This window comes from Lagopus leucura, unplaced genomic scaffold (genome assembly GCF_019238085.1).
Source record: "Lagopus leucura isolate 7727_CA_CO unplaced genomic scaffold, USGS_WTPT01 Super-Scaffold_100002, whole genome shotgun sequence".
NCBI lineage: Eukaryota > Metazoa > Chordata > Aves > Galliformes > Phasianidae > Lagopus > Lagopus leucura.
In genome coordinates this window covers 87387474-87403377 of record NW_024962263.1, presented here as the reverse complement: position 1 = coordinate 87403377, position 15904 = coordinate 87387474, and the positions used below count along the sequence as shown (strand labels likewise).

Here is a 15904-nt window from a genome sequence, read left to right as displayed (position 1 = left end):
GGAATTTAGAAGGGATGAAATACAGGAAGTAGGTTGGTTTGCAGTTCTGAGATGTTTTAGTTATAAAACTAAGGAATTGAGGCCCGGAGCAATCAGTTATACTAGGATCAATGAAGAATGGAAGCATAACCACATATGTCTGTTTTTTGTTCTTTTGTAGCCTAGGTGCATTTGCTGACCTATTTGCATGATACTAGTTAGGTGATACCACTTCTTTCAGCCAACTGTGTTCTGTTTAAGGTTGAGTTTTCTTCACCTTATCAGAGCAAGCTGAAAAGAGACAAAGAGCAAAGTGAGGGTGCATGCTCAGGAGAGGATGTAGACTGGAGAGGAAGACAGAAAAGGTTCTTCACTTTGCTGGCAGAAAAATGAGAGGAAGTGTTTGCAGAAGGATGCAGTAGTTTACTAGAGAAGAGAGGGAGTTCTGAAATGCCGAGTGTGATGTTGAACTTGTGACAATACCAAAATGTAGATGAAGTGCTACTATGGATTCAGTGCAGGTGGGTTGTGCCTATTTTTCTCTGTAATGTATTCATAACCACAATTTGTGCTAGTTTGCTCTATTACTTTGAAGGCTGTAAGTATTGTCTGCTGCAAAATTATTGTAAATAGTCCATACTTAATTCTTTGCAAATTGAGTTTGCATCATATGCTAGCAGATGTCACAGTTTATAAATTCTCTTTAGTGTCCTGACTTTATAATATCAAATAAATTAGAATTGTTGAAAACATGCATGCTGGAAACGTTAGGAAGTTCTCTTCTACACGTGTTGAGTTTTATTGTTTCTGGGGTGTGTGTCAACCTTTGTCCTTCCTTACAAGAAATTTTACATTGATAATACTGCAAAATACAGATTTGGAAGTAAGCAATTCCTGAATGAGTTCCATGATAGTTGTGCTGTGTATAAGATGTGAATTATTTATGCGGTGGAAATGTGTCACATAGTGCACAATTGCCAGTACCAGTTCTTATTACGTGGCACAGCTCACACTGTGCACATCGCAGAACACAGTTAATCGGTTTGAAAAGCAGAGTTAGATGAATTGTTTTGAAGTTCCTGAATAGGAATTGTATAAAATAACTCATGAAAGAGCTGTGATAAGGTGTAAATTATTCAGTACCTTTCCAAGGTGTCGTTTTCTGTGTTATTGGATCCATGCAGCCGACATACCTTTTAAACCCGTGGAGATTTGCTGTGTGTATCAAAACATTGCTGTCGTATTTGTAATACCATAAAAGAGTGTTTAAGATCAAATGACAGTACTTGTAAAAATATTTAGATGAGTAAAGGGAGAGGCGTCTTGGAATGATTCTTAAATGGAAAGCTTCCTATAGTATTAATAATCCAATAAATGTCTCTTGTGGATTTTTTAATCATCTAAATTAAAAGGGCTTTGTAGTTGATGCTCAGAAGTAAGATCTGAGATGTTCTTTTGGACTTATCCAGATGCTGGAAGCTACACTGATTATCAGTGGGATGTACGCAGGTTACCAGGGTAAAATGTGTCTCCAGTGTGTGCAGCTTTTGTCTGGTCCTGTCCTGTTTATAGTCCTTTTGGAGGATGGCCTAGTGGCATGGCACAAGGATGCAACTGCTCTGGATGACACAGCTGTAGTTAGAGTCTAGGAGGAGTAGTGGACATCAGGGCAACAAAGTCACCCAGATTTCTGTTATTTCAAATTCTTTTTCTCTGGCAAGCAGTTCGCTTGCAGGAGCACACACAGCTTGAGATTTGCCAAAGTACCAATGGATAAAACCATTTATGTGGCAAAAGACAAACAGGAAATCATTGCTTACTGGAAGTCTTTTCTGACCTTCATGTTTACTTTTATGTATAATATTAACCTCTTTCTTGCTTAAAAAAAAAAAGACAGTTTTGCACAAGATGGAAACAGTTGAGTCCTGAAAGTAAGTGGAAGGAAGGAGGGAGTCCTGAGTAATGCTGTCTTATCTCAAAGAGATGTCCAAGGTTTAACACTACAACAGTATTGCATAATTTAAGCACAATTTCATGTATTTGCTTTAGAATAACTCTAGTCATCCAAATGTAGTTTGAGAGTTTGCTGAATTCCAGTGACACTGCTGCTGTCAGGTTTATCTTACTGCAGCATAAATTAATTCTTTGTTAAGCATTACGTTTTATGAAGTCCTATAGACCTGTGTGTGCAAGATGTTCCAAGATGACAATTGAAATACGAATGAAACCCCAGTGGTGTTTCATGTGAAGGTAATAAAGACCGGAGTGCCTTTGATTTATTTGCTTCAGGTTTCCTCTTAGTGTTTATGTCAGCAAGGCATGCATCAGACTCATCTTTTAATGAAGAAATTCCTCTTCACTTGTAGTATTATATTAATGGTTGGATGTTTCGAAGGGCATAAGAGTGAAACAGGAATTAATCTTCCTCTCTGACGTGTGTTCTTTATTCCTGTATGGCAGGTTGAAGTTGGAACGTCAGGATCTGAGAGTCTTAAATCATTACATCAGCCCTGATTATTTTTGATAAGGCTATGCCTTTACCAACAGTCACAGCAGCTATCCTGTCCTTTAAAAATGGTATATGCCAAAGCACCATTCCATTTACTGCCCTTTTTTGGCCCCATATGGGGAAAATTGAGAGATTCATGTAACAAATTGTATTGCTTGGAACAACTGTGTTCTGTATAGGGTAGAGATCTTCCTGTTCTGTGGTTAAGGTGCATAGGTGGAGCTGGTCCTTGTAACTGCATGCCATTCGTACTTTGGCTATAACAGGTGAAAGACACTCTTAAGGAAGCCCCATTGCTTAGCTGTAGTGTGTTACAAATTCTTTTATCAGCACAAGTGCCTCTGCACTGGCACAAAGACCAGAAGACTCGTGGTGTGATTTAATGAGGCAACAAATAACCTCACAGCTCTCTTCTCCCCTTTCGTGCTTCCAGTTATCCAACCCTCTGCCTTTTCTTCTGTGAGCTCTAATGCTTGCTTAATCCTCCAGCAGCCTGATGCAGTTCATTAATCTCACACAAGGCTATTTTCTCCCAACTGTGTCCACCCTATTTGTTCCCATCTTCTCTTTTCTGTTTCCTTTTCTGCTGATGCAAACTGAATCAGATCCTGCTGGAACTAAATTACGTGGTTGGGTTATTTCTTCTGCTGTTCCTGAGGTATGAAGACTTGGATCATCCGTTCTTCTTCAGCTTCTGCCCAGGTAGTGCTTGTTTTTCCAAGAGAAGCTCCTGGAACTACTCAGCAGTGTGTGCTGTGCTTACTTACAGCGTACAGCTTTTTCACTGTGATGCCCATTGTTCTGAAGGTTGGAGTGGAAGACTGTGTGCATGGAAACTCCTGTACCCCAACACAGATACATAGCAACAACTGGAATTGTAGTCTTCTGAATAGTGTTCTTATCAGACTAAAGGGAGGTAGACATCAATGGCTTGCTCAGCAAGCAGATCCATTTTGTGGGAAGGGACTTCTCTCTTGAGTTGGCCACATTTCAAAAAGTATGTTCAGAGGATATGGAAAATCAAGCCCAACCTTGAATTGGTCTGTGGAAATTGTCTTCTTCATTCCCATAAGTGTAATCAGAGATTACTTTATAAATAGGTAATGAATGTCACTGTAGCTGTCCCAGCCAAGCTTTTTACCTTGCCTTATTTTTCTCACAAGATCCTGTTGCAAAAAGCAGTGCTTCTCATGCCTCCTTAGTGAAGCAGACCAAGTTCTGTACAGGAAATACTACTTTTCCCATATTTTCTCATCTCTTTATCAAGATGACAGAGTCAGCATGTGTTTCTTTGAAGATTTGAGATAAGTTCTGTATGCATTTCATGGGGCCTGAACAATCTCTGTTTTTTCCTTGCAAGACAACGGAAAGATAGAAGAGATGGTACAGAGTGACTTAACAGTGTTGACTCAGTTTGTTCTTTATACTTTGGATGATCAAATACAGAGTTCTTATTCATATTTGTGATAATTCAACCCTATCTTCAGACTTCATCATTAAATAAGCTGTCCAAAACATGTGTTGTATCATAATGTTCCTCTTCCAGGCAGTTGGAGGTTCCCTTGATCAAGCACTTGTGGTAGGTGATGCTGGCTTCTGCCAGACACCCAACCAGCCACTCTCTAAACAGGATGGGAAGAAAAGTACCTGTGCCTGTGAGTTTTATCATCTTAAAGACAGTGCCACTGAATGGGTACAGTTTGGATTAAAGTTAAAAGTTGAGGTGAATAAGGAAATACCCCCTATCCATCGTTGTAAAAGGACCAAGGTGACAATCGTGAAATGGAAACACAGACCAGCAATAAAGGGTGATCCTGTGCACCTTCTCAAGACAGCTCTCAAAACATGACTCTCATTAAATGTGATTTTGACTTATTTTTTCATTTATGCCTGGCTTCATCCTCCATCTCTTTTATAACCTGCAGCCTGAAGATTGTTTTACAAATGTTGTTTTCTGTGCCCCTGTTTTGCAGGATCTGTAGGATGTGGCTCCCTGCTGACGCTTCCCCTCGGAGCAGTGAGATCTGTACAGGGATGTCATGCCAAGGAAGAGGCAGGGGGTCACACCTATGGCTATGGCAGCTCACGTGCTGCTATCACCTCACAGAGGGCACCCTTCTCATGGGTCTGCACCTAATGGCTTATCTGCTCTGAGTCCTGACGCTTCAGTCCTCAGTGAAGCTTTGGGAAGCATGAGGGTTTTATGTTTGTTTTTATGTGCAGGTCATTTGAAAGCGTGTTTATGAAATGTCAGGCACTCTGTGGTATGGTGCTCTCTGATTTAGTGTTCCAAGTGGTCAAATGCTAGAATTTTTACTTAGTTTTCAGTGTTTGTATTGATTTTATCTGTATTTTGTACAACATTTGAAGATTGTCTGTGGTTGCAATGAAGTCTGATATTATTCGTCTTACCAGTTTAATTCTCTTCCTTGTTTTTCAGATACGAACTGAGAATTCGATACCTGCCCAAAGGATTTCTAAACCAGTTCACTGAGGACAAACCAACTTTAAATTTTTTCTATCAGCAGGTATATTGAGTTATCAGTTACTTTCTGTTTTACTGCCACCTGTTTGGAAGATCCTTGCTTTGTTTATGTGCATGATGTAGTGTTGCAGAAACAAAAAAACTTGGTAAAACTTAAGGTTCACATGTAAAGTAAAAAAGGGGAACCCACAGTGGTGCCTTTCTCCCTGAGCAGCGATGGGGGATCTTTTCTGGTAGCTCTGCAGATGTTGTCTCATCTCCGATGAAATTTACCGCTGTCTTTGTGACTTTTTGTGTTTACTGCTTTATTAAATTGCTGAGTTTCTTTATTTCTTTTGCAAGTGTAAATAAGCAGGTGATTTTACTGCAACCATGGAATGTTTTTACCAGGCATATTTAGCTTAACAGCTTTCTGAGTAAATTTTCTCTTTGAAGTTACTGGAAGGAGGAAAACATGATAATCTCAGAGAGATCTGGGGCTCTTCAGCCTGCAGAAGGCTCATGGGGGACCTTACAGCCTTCCAGTACCTGAAGGGGGTCTACAGGAAAGCTGGGGAGGGACTTACTATAAGGGCAGGTCATGACAGGACAAGGAGAAATGGTTTTAAACTGTAAGAGGGTGAATTTAGACTATATACTGGGGAGAAATTCTTTACTGTGAGTGTGGTGAGACGCTGGAACAGGTTGCCCAGCGAGGTTATGGATCCTCCCTCCCTGGAAGCATTGAAGGCCAGGCTGAATGGGGCTGTGAGCAACCTTGTCTAGTGGGAGGTGTCCCTGCCTACAGCAGGGAGGAAAAGTTCAGGAGAGCTTCTTGGGTTGCTCCCCTTCTATATCAAGAAGCTGTCAGCCTAGTTTGACGAAGCTCACCCAGCAGTCACAGCTCAAATCTGGGTGAGAACACATGGTTACATTCTTCTTCTTTTTTTTTTTTTTTTTTAATTCCTGTGGTATTCAAGATTCTAGAAAGGGAAGCAGGTAGGTCTTTTCAGCCCCTTGAGATATACTTTTTTTCCCCCTTATTTCCTTGTATTTTCCTTTTTTTCATATATATATAAAGATTTGTTTTATTTGCAAACAGTGGCACTACAATCCTAAAGCTTCTTCTCTTGTGTGCCTCACTGTTTCTTTCAGCAAGAAATTGAAAATGCCAGAGCAGTACTTACAGCACTTCTTGACAAAGATGCTCTTATTAAACTTGGAGGAATAAGGTACAAATGTGTGAAGGTAGCAAGAAGGCTTATGAAGGAACTGATACGAAAGAAGACAGCTGATTGTTTCTGATGATGCCCCAAATCCCAGTTTTATTGTACAGCGAATATCAGAGGTTCTGATCTCTTTTCTCTGCATACCTTACAAGTACTTTCTCTTCCCCTCTCTTTTTCACATTATCATGAAGCATTTCTAAATGCAGTTCTTAAAAAGTCACTGCTCTTCTTAATTGGGTCCTGCGAGGTATTTGGGTCTCTTGTCATGGAAATCACATGCATAAGTTTCAGAGCTGGTACACTGTCCCTGGCTCTGTTTTGCTCTGTAATTCTCACTTGGCTTCTTGAGTAAATTAGGACAATTACATCTATCATGTAATATAACCTGACTGGCTTATAAAAAGAAAGCAGGAAAAGATAATTATTTTGAGAAAGAATGCTGCAGTTTAAAACACACCTAGAACAGGGAGGGATATGGAAATAATCTTCCACTTTCTTTGTCTCGTTGTCATTGTGCATTTTAGCCTTTTTTTGCTAACCACAGCTCATCCTTCGCAGTCAGTGTGCAGTCAGGCACAGCATGTTGTGTATAGGCAAGAACAATGAAATGCACTTGTAAATAATATTATAATATAATAAAACTATATGTTAATTTATTATAATAAAATTAAATTAATAATAAATATGTATGTACACAGATTCTATGAGGTTTCTGCACAGAAATAACTGTGTTAGAGATGATGAACATAGGACTCAGTTAAAGAATTTACAACAAGCAAACAAAAGCATTAACAACTATAGATTCAAATTGGCTTTTTTTGGCTGTAAAAGCCAACTACGTTCTCGTGTATTGTTGTACATGAGAAAAAAGGATTTTGAGGGCCGGATGCTGCCCATGACTGAATCTTTGTTTTCGAGATGTGTCTGAGGACCAGTTATTGTCCTAATGACATCTAAACACGTGTTGTCTGGCTGATTAAAAATGTACACTGTCAAATTAAGGAGGTCTTGGGGCAGGAAAAGGGGCGTGATTTGGTCACCTGTGAAATGGCCCTGAATTTCGGAAATGGTGAAACGATTTTCCCGAGTTTTAATTGCAGAGCAGCAGCGCAGTTGGTGAGCTGAAAGTTTGGGTAAGGTTGAATCCCCACGTGACCTGTCATCTTTCACAGATTTTCAGAAGCACAGAACGTCGGTAAAAATACTGAAATATTACCTTAGTCACTGTCAGCAGGCATGTTTTATTCATGCAGTTAAACCCAGCCACAGTTACCAGGCTGTTGAACTGAAAATTGGGAAAACTGGCACACATTTATAACTCCACATGCATGACTACTCCCATTTGCTTCAATATGTGCATTGCCCTGTATGAATCTATGCAAACATGTAAATCTCCTTGTTTTTATTATTGTCATATTTGTACGTATGCTTTTTTATTATTATTATTTGTACTTGTGCTTTTTTTTTCTTGGTTTTGACCATATGAAGGATGCTGTGACCTTTCTTTGTCTTATTCTTTGTTGGACCAGTCAGGAACCTGCGACTGGAGCAGACTGCAGTTTGCAATCAGTGGCAGTCATTCAGCCAGCTGCAGTGGGCGTAATCACTTCTAATTGGGAGTATAAAAGCAGGGCACTTAATGAGACCTTTTGCAGGAGTGCCTGTGGTCTGCAAGCTGTACAGCAAATGGTTCAAATCAATATGTGGGGGGGAAGCCTTGCAACTTGTTCATAACATCTGAATTACAAAACATGCTAATCACACGCAGTCGTACTAACAGTGATAGCATGCAGTTTATCAATGCATCTGCTTTTCAGGCAGTTCAGCTTTGAGACAGGAAATAGAGAAGAGTGATGCTATGGTCATCGTCTTATTTCCTACCTGAGAGTCCTGTTCAAGAGAGTCATGCTAGAATTTAACCTTTTTTTGCTGCTCTATTCAGAAGGTGGCAAAGGTAGTGGAGGTCTGTGGTGGTCAATTATCTCTTTTTTATTAAGTAGAAAAACGTTTAGTTGGTGATATTGCATTGACTCTATTGTTCCCTTGGGTACTGCTTGCAGTTTCACCCGAATTAGGCAGATGGGGTTGCACCTAGTGGTGGTTGCACAGCCTACATACACTTACTGTGTTGCCTTCATATGAAAGTCTTCACTGCAGCTTATGTCCTGTTGTATTAGATACTCCAGCCTGAAACAACTTTAACCTCACCCGACAACCTTTAAACAGAGTGTGCATGAGATGATGAGGAAAGCTATTGTAAATGAATTTTCATCAGTACATAATTTCCTTATTTCATAGAATCACAGAAAGGCCTGGGTTGAAAAGGACCACAATGATCATCTGGTTTCAACCCCCTGCTATGTGCAAGGTCAGCAACCACCAGACCAGGCTGCCCAGAGCCACATCCAGCCTGGCCTTGAATGCCTCCAGGGATGGGGCATCCACAACCTCCTTGGGCAACCTGTTCCAGTGCGTCACCACCCCCTGTGTGAAGAACTTCCTCCTAATATCTGACCTAAACCTCCCCTGTCTCGTTTAAAACCATTCCCCCTTGTGCTATCACTATCCACCCTTGTAAATAGCTGATCCCCCTCCTGTTCATACACTCCCTTGATATATTGGAAGGCTGCAGTGAGGTCTCCCCGGAGCCTTCTCTTCTCCAAGCCAAACAAGCCCAGTTTCTTCAACCTTCCTTCATAGGAGAGATGCTCCAGCCCTCTTCCCAAAAGAATAAAGATAGCTATATAATTTTTTAAGAACTGATACTCAAGAAGGCTTCAGAATAAACAAAGTATAAAGGGAGAATTAAAAATTGGAATTTTTGTCAGGTAAGGAAAACTGTCATGTTTTTCTTGTACTTCTTGGAGCGTTTTGGTTTGCTTTAAAAAAAAGTGTTGGTGGAATTCATTGCAGGTGTCTTTCTCTCTGTCCCGGTGTGAATGCTGTTGGGAGGTGGAAGTGATGGGTACAGGCTGAATAGCAGAGTGAGGAATGAAGGCTGGATCTCACATCAAGACAGAGTATAGATTTTTAAAACATTCATGTAATTAGAATCAGATGTAAGCTACTTGAATTGCCTGCATTTTAGTGTGGGACAAGAGCCTGCACACATTTATCCTTGAATAACACGTTAGCTTATAGTAATTGGAGATGGTTTATTCCTTGATGAAAAGGCAGTAAGCATCTGCATGTGAGTGGGGGGTAAGCAACTCTTGGGCCTCAGCTGTTCTGCTGTTGCTGCCCTGTGCCTTGAACAGGATATTTCGGAAGTAACTTCTGGGGTTTTTAGATCACAGAGAAGGAGGAAAGGTCATTTTTATCAATGTAGAATTTTTCTCTGTGCTGCCTCTTTTAGCTTTTATACTTCCAGCTCTAGTCCACTTATCTATTAAAGGAGACTTTTGGCTGTGTTTTGATTTTGCCATTTAAATGAGGCAAGGTTTATGTAACACAGGAGGAGGAATTGCAAGCAGGGAGAGAATGAGCTTGAAGTTGGGGCAGATAAATGATGTTCTGGAAGAACTGAGCTGAATTGTCTGTAGAAATCCCATATTTCCTCACACCAGTTCAGTGCAGGTGTGTTATTATTAGAAATTGTCTCCTTTAAAAAAAAAAAAAGAAAAAAGTTTTGTGTGCTAAACTAAAATGAGACAAAGTTTCTGGTAGGCAGTGAGACTTATTTGTTCTGTTTCTGTGAAGATAACAAATGCATTTCCATACATACCAAAATCACTCCTGTTTTGTGCTAGAGAAATATATCATGCAAATGGAATACCTTTTTTATAACACTGTCCCTGAACACGTAGAAAGTTCTAAGTCAAGGCAAGTACTATAATAATGATTTAAGTTTTATAAGGCTTCGGTGCTTGAGATATAATTTGAAGTACAGGCTGGGAATTAGACTCTTTAACCTAATTAAATAACAGCGTCTCTTAATGCTGTAATAAAAATAGGAGACCTGAAGCAAATGACTTTGGTAGTTAAAGCTTTGAAGAAAATCGAGGACATAGGAGGAAAAGCATGCGTTCTTCCTGGTATTTGCAGCAGCCTGTGAGAAGTAAAATAAAATCCTTCAAGAAGAGTTAATGGTTGACACACAACCCTTAAGCGAAATGGTGCCCTAAAGCAAAATGGTAATAAATGTAAGAATTGCAACTGCTTAAAAAGTGAAAAAATACATCAAACTGAGCATCACCTGTCTGCATTTTACAGCTTCTGAAAGTAATTTAAAGTGAGGTACCCTTTGTAGGGATCATTTCTTGAAAGGGCTGAGATTCACAATTCCTTGCAAAGTACTGTTTTTAACTATAAATGTTGATTTACAGCCTCAGAACTGTGCTGGTATTCTTGGAGATCTTGCAGCTTGTACAGTTGTGGCACTGCTGCTGCATCTTCCAAACGTTCTGTGTCACACAGTGCTTCCTGCGAGCAGTGCTCTGTGCCAGGAATGTAAAGCACACTGGTGTTCCCAAATACTTCTTCCGCAGTCAAACCTGGTCCAAAGGAGAGCAGCTGCTCTGATTTTTAAATTCCCACCTGTCAGCAGAAGTGGTGAAAATAGTGCTTGTGGGCTTTCTTTCGGTCATGTGTGAGTGACTGTTATTTCGCACTTGTGGTCTTGAGCTACTCAGCACAGGTTTTCATGTATTGATGCCTGCGTTGTTCTGATGCATGTGTAACGCACGTCAGAGAAGCAAAATGCAAATCACATTGATCTTTGGACTCATTTGATCTGGAAAAGTAAAACCCTGTGTCAGAAGGAGGAGTATAAAATTAGCTGCTAGCGAGGCACGCTTAGTAGGTTGAGCACTATATGGTTCCCAAGTGTATAGTCCTACTTTGTGGAGAATGTAAGAAGCAGCAGTGTACATTGCAGTGACATCTGGAGATCAGCCCACACTGACAGAAGGGATCATTTTTAGCCATTCTGTCCCAAACAATGCCTTGCCAGAAGTTGATTTTTTTCTCCCCATCTCTAATGCCCTTATTATTAACATAGGAGCTTCCAAAATTAGAGATGTCAAAGATCACCTCCAGATAATGTAGAGAATGTGACCTTGGAAGTTGTAGAGGAGGAGCAGCTGAGGGCAGATGGCAAATTAATGTTATCGCAGTACTGAATCTGTGCTTTTAACTCCACAAGAAAAAGCTGAAGCCTTAATTTTCTCCAATGCAGATTCAGTTCCTATAATATATCTAACATTATCAGATGGGTAAATAGGGGCAGGGAGCTACCACATGTTTTCCTCCTGTGCATGTTTTAAATACTACCATTTTGATCATTAAAGTGGCTCCTAAAAATGCTGACGTTAGAAGCATGCTTTGAGCTTTTGTGCATACGGTACTTCGTTCAAAGCAGGAGAGTAGGGGATCTTGTAGGATAAATTTTGCATAAGATTTCTGAAGCGATAGTCTTGTGGGTTGGGACCTTCATGTTGGAAGGCTACAGCTTTTTGGCAGTCTGTTCAACTCTGCAAAACAGGTTGCAGCGTTAAGCATAGAATATTTGAGAGGATTATGTCTGGCAGAAAGAGCTGTAACGTGGATCATGGTGGATTTGCATACAGTACCTGCAGTAAGTACAAAGCAAAATGGAGTCTGAACATGTGCACAGAGTAATTTTAAATGCGAGGTTGCAGGGAAAACAAATGTGCTTAGATCGTTGTCTTGGTCACTTAACTACTTGCTTTTCAGAGTGAGGCACTGGGATACCTTGGAATTTCTTTAGGATTGTGGTGGTGGTGGTGACAGAAGGTGGTGAGGCACTGGAACAGGTTGCCCAAGGAGGTTGTGGATGCCCCATCCCTGGAGGCATTCAAGGCCAGGCTGGATGTGGCTCTGGGCAGCCTGGTCTGCTGGTTGCTGACCTTGCACATAGCAGGAGGTTGAAACCAGATGATCATTGTGGTCCTTTTCAACCCACGCCATTCTGTGATTCTGTGAAACCTGGACTTGAATACCTTCAGATAGGAGAAACGTATCAGGTGCTAGAATACACCTGAGCTGTTTAAATGGAGAACAAATGAGTATTGTAAACGGAGGGGGGGGAAGAAGGAAGTTGTATTTGTTAATATAAATGTGACAAACTAACCACAGGCACAGCATTTTTGAATATAAAAGATAAAAAACACCATCTGAAAATCTGTGGATGGAGCACGAGGCGTAAGGAGAAAGTGCTGAAGTGTAAACCTTTGTCTTCCATGCCCTGTTGAGCTACTCGAATGGTGATTCTTCTGCAGCTTAGTAAAGGGGGGGTACAGAAGGCATTGTCATTTGCTTGTTTAAATTGCTGTGTTGTGGCAGGGTTTCCTTTTGATTTTGTTTTTAACTCTTTGGAGAGTCCTTCACCACTGAAGTGCTGTTTAAATGCAATTCCAAAGCAATTATCGTAAGGAAAAAATAAAAATCAGACCTGTAAGTTGTGTAAGTGGGTCACAGATAGTGAAAGTAAAGCAAGAGAAATAGATTGCTTATTTTTAAACCGTCCTTCTGAAAAATTGGATGTAATCCTGTGGGAAATTCCTTGGTAACATGAAATGAGATGGGAGAGCCAGCACAGGGGCTAATATTGGTACTGAGACACCATTTGATAGAATTGTTGCTGAAGAATTTCCACAGTGTTTATGTCTGAAAACAAAACTTAATAGAAAGTTTGTTAATTGTGTTTAATATATACATTTTGGGGTATGAATTTAAACTAAAATATGTTTTTAAGGCAGAATGAGAAGGCTTTTTAAAATCCCTGAACTCATGGAAAGAATTTGGTACTCAGTTCAAAATTGTTTTACTCTTCTTCTTAATACAGAAATTTAAATCCCACGTTGTGTTTTTGTGAGCTGCAGTGGCAAGATGGCTCATCAGCCCAAGTGAGTGCTTTTCTGAAGTACTGCAGCTGCATTAAAAAAACTTGTGTGCCGAAAAATGAAGCAGATGGCTTCTGAAAGTAGCAGCTGGTATACAAAATATGAAGCCCATGATAGATTTCTTCTTAGATCATGTATTCTAGCATAGGGCTGTTCTCTGATTTCTTCATCTTCACAAACGTGGGCTTTCCCCTGTCTCCAATTTTTATTTTAAATTGTACCAGCTGGAACCATTCATAGCTAGCCATTGATACAGCTGTCAGAGTGCTTGTTATTTTTTAGTGAATTTTGAGAAGTTACAAGTTAGGCAATCTGCAATTTGTCCTTTTAAGTAAAAGAAGAAATATTTTAAAGCCTGACATCAGAAGGGTCCAGTGCAACTGGGTTTTGTTTGCGTGCATGTCCTCCTTGTGGAAAAAAACTTACTAGTTCATGGTTCACCTCCTTTTCTTATGATTTAACAGTATCTCTGATCTTTTATTGTTTGAAAGACTTGAAACATTACAGATATTTTTGTTCTGGCTGAGCAGTGATGAAAAACATGCGTTGGTGAGAATAAAAGGTAAATACTGGTCAAAAAAGGGTATTAATATGTCAACGTAATATATCGTGGCTTAGATTTTTTTTGGACTGTGACATTCTTTCAACCCAAACCGTTCTGTGATTCTTGTATTTAAATGTTAGTTTCCTTTCTAACCTTGTGTTTTCTGAACAAGCAGCATGTGTTTTGTTCCACATGTTATAAGGCATATGAAAGACACTTTTCCTATATCTGAAAAGCGCGTTTCTGCTTGGCATTCATAGTTTTCATGTACTGCATCGCTTAGTTGCAGTAGTCTGTAGTTGGCATGACAGAGAGATTGATGTGAAGCTTAGGCTGCACTTCAGTTCTTACTCATCAGCCCAAGTGGGCAAATACAAGTACGGTTACTTCAGTACTAATATAGAATCATAGAATGGCTTGGGTTGGAAGGGACCTCAAGGATCATGAAGTTCCAACCCCCTGCCACATGCAGGGCCACCAACCTCCCCATTTAATACCAGACCAGGCTGCCCAGGGCCCCATCCAACCTGGCCTTGAACACCTCCAGGGACGGGGCATCCACAGCCTCTCTGGGCAGCCTGTTCCAGCACCTCACCACTCTCTCTGTAAAGAACTTCCCCTGATATCCAACCTGAATCTTTCCTCTTTCACCTGAAAACCATTTCCCCTTGTCCTCTTATCTACCCTTTCAAAGAGTTGGCTCCCTGCCTGTTTATAGGCTTCCTTAATATGGTAGTACTCATAGGTTCCTTATTTATGTGGTAGGCTCCTTTTGTATGGTAGTACTCATTCAGAAGTGAGAGGTGGATTGATGCCAGAGCATCTTGTTTGAGGTAGGTCGTGTAGTTACTATAACTGCAGATAGTGAGTGAAAAAAAAGCTGTGTTGCTTTTTCTTGTTTGGCCAGTTGTTTGTTTGCTTGTTTTGTTTTATTTTTAATGGGTTTTTGAATATGAGATTTGACATATATTTATATAAACTGATGCTACGTGACGTTTTTCTGATTTAGCCTTTAGGGGATCTTGTTTTAAACACTGGTCTGGGCTCATCCTCCTCTTCGCATACTTTTGAGTCAGTTATAAACAAGAAAAACTTGTCAAGCTCTTCAGATATGTTGACAGTTAAAGTTTTGTGTCTGCTTATTTATATATTCAGGATTTAGCTCTTCAGAATAAGCCCTTTTTTCTCTTAAACAGATGAAAAAATTTCTCAATTTTCATTATCTGTATTAATAGCAAGAATAATAGTCATAATTGAGCAAACACAGAAGGAAAACCATTCAGTTGTCTTACGACAGCACACTTAATTGCTGTTGCATTATCTCTTACGTCTCTTCCATTTGATATTTGCTCGGGCTTTTTCCTCGATGTTATGCAAGTTATGCTGAAACTTGCAAAATTCATACCTTGATGTGACCTTGATTGGTTCATGCGTTGCTCTAACATAGTAGGCAAAGGAAAGTAAGAGATGTTCTTATTGGTAATGTGGGAGCAGAAATCGAATCTGCTTTTTTTCTTAAACCTACTGAAATTTAGAGAAGAATGTGTTCAGGCAAGTGTTGGGAAAAAAAAAAGCAATATAAATTAATTACATCCACTTATTACATTTTCTGTTCATAATAGAACATCGTTCCATCTAATTAGATCACCAGGTTACGACCACAGGCTTCCTGAAGCTTGTACTGTCTTTGTATACCTGCCAAAGTTGAAAAATAAAACGATCAGGTGGGTGTGCACTACTTTATGTTAATGAAGTGCAGCAATTCATTTCTGTGAGGGGATGTCGTGACTGGGTTTTTTTCTTCCAAACTGTTGTGATCAGGAGGGCTTTCGAATTATTTTAGTCCAGTCGTGGTGCCTGTAGTTGCAAATTTGAACTGGGAAAACATGAGTGGAGTTTTTGAAAGCTCATAAGCCAGAAAGCAAGGGGAAGGAAAACTTGAAATATTTGCTTGTTTGTTTATGGAATAGTCGTTTCTTGAGCCTAGCAGCATTTTCAAATTTGTTTGTGTGATTCTGAGGATGTTCTTAAGCTCTTCAGTTTAGCAAATGAATTATTTCAGTACTGGAAGCCACTAGGCAGTGAACTGTGAAGATAAGTAAAAATTTGATCATGATATACCAGCAGCCTCGAATGAGTGTAGTGTCTGCAAGGGGAAATTTTACATATCAGAACTGAGAAAATGCTTTGCTGCAGGCAGGTACTTTATTGAATACCTCAAGGAAAGAGTAGATAACAGCACTGTGAAATTTTCTGGTGTTGCAGAATTATTAAAATGGTTCCAAAGTGGGTGTGTGTTTTATTTAAAAAAAAAAA

At 39.9% G+C, this 15904-nt stretch overlaps 1 protein-coding gene across 11 annotated transcripts in view; it reads left to right on the top strand.

The window, feature by feature from the left end:
* Positions 1-15904, top strand: part of PTK2 (protein tyrosine kinase 2) — a 193617-nt gene that overhangs the window by 89673 nt on the left and 88040 nt on the right. For all 11 annotated transcript variants that reach the window (XM_042868922.1, XM_042868920.1, XM_042868921.1 and 8 more), the window contains one exon: positions 4929-5016. In XM_042868922.1, the coding sequence (XP_042724856.1) occupies positions 4929-5016 (88 nt within the window). The remainder of the gene's footprint in view (positions 1-4928; positions 5017-15904) is intronic.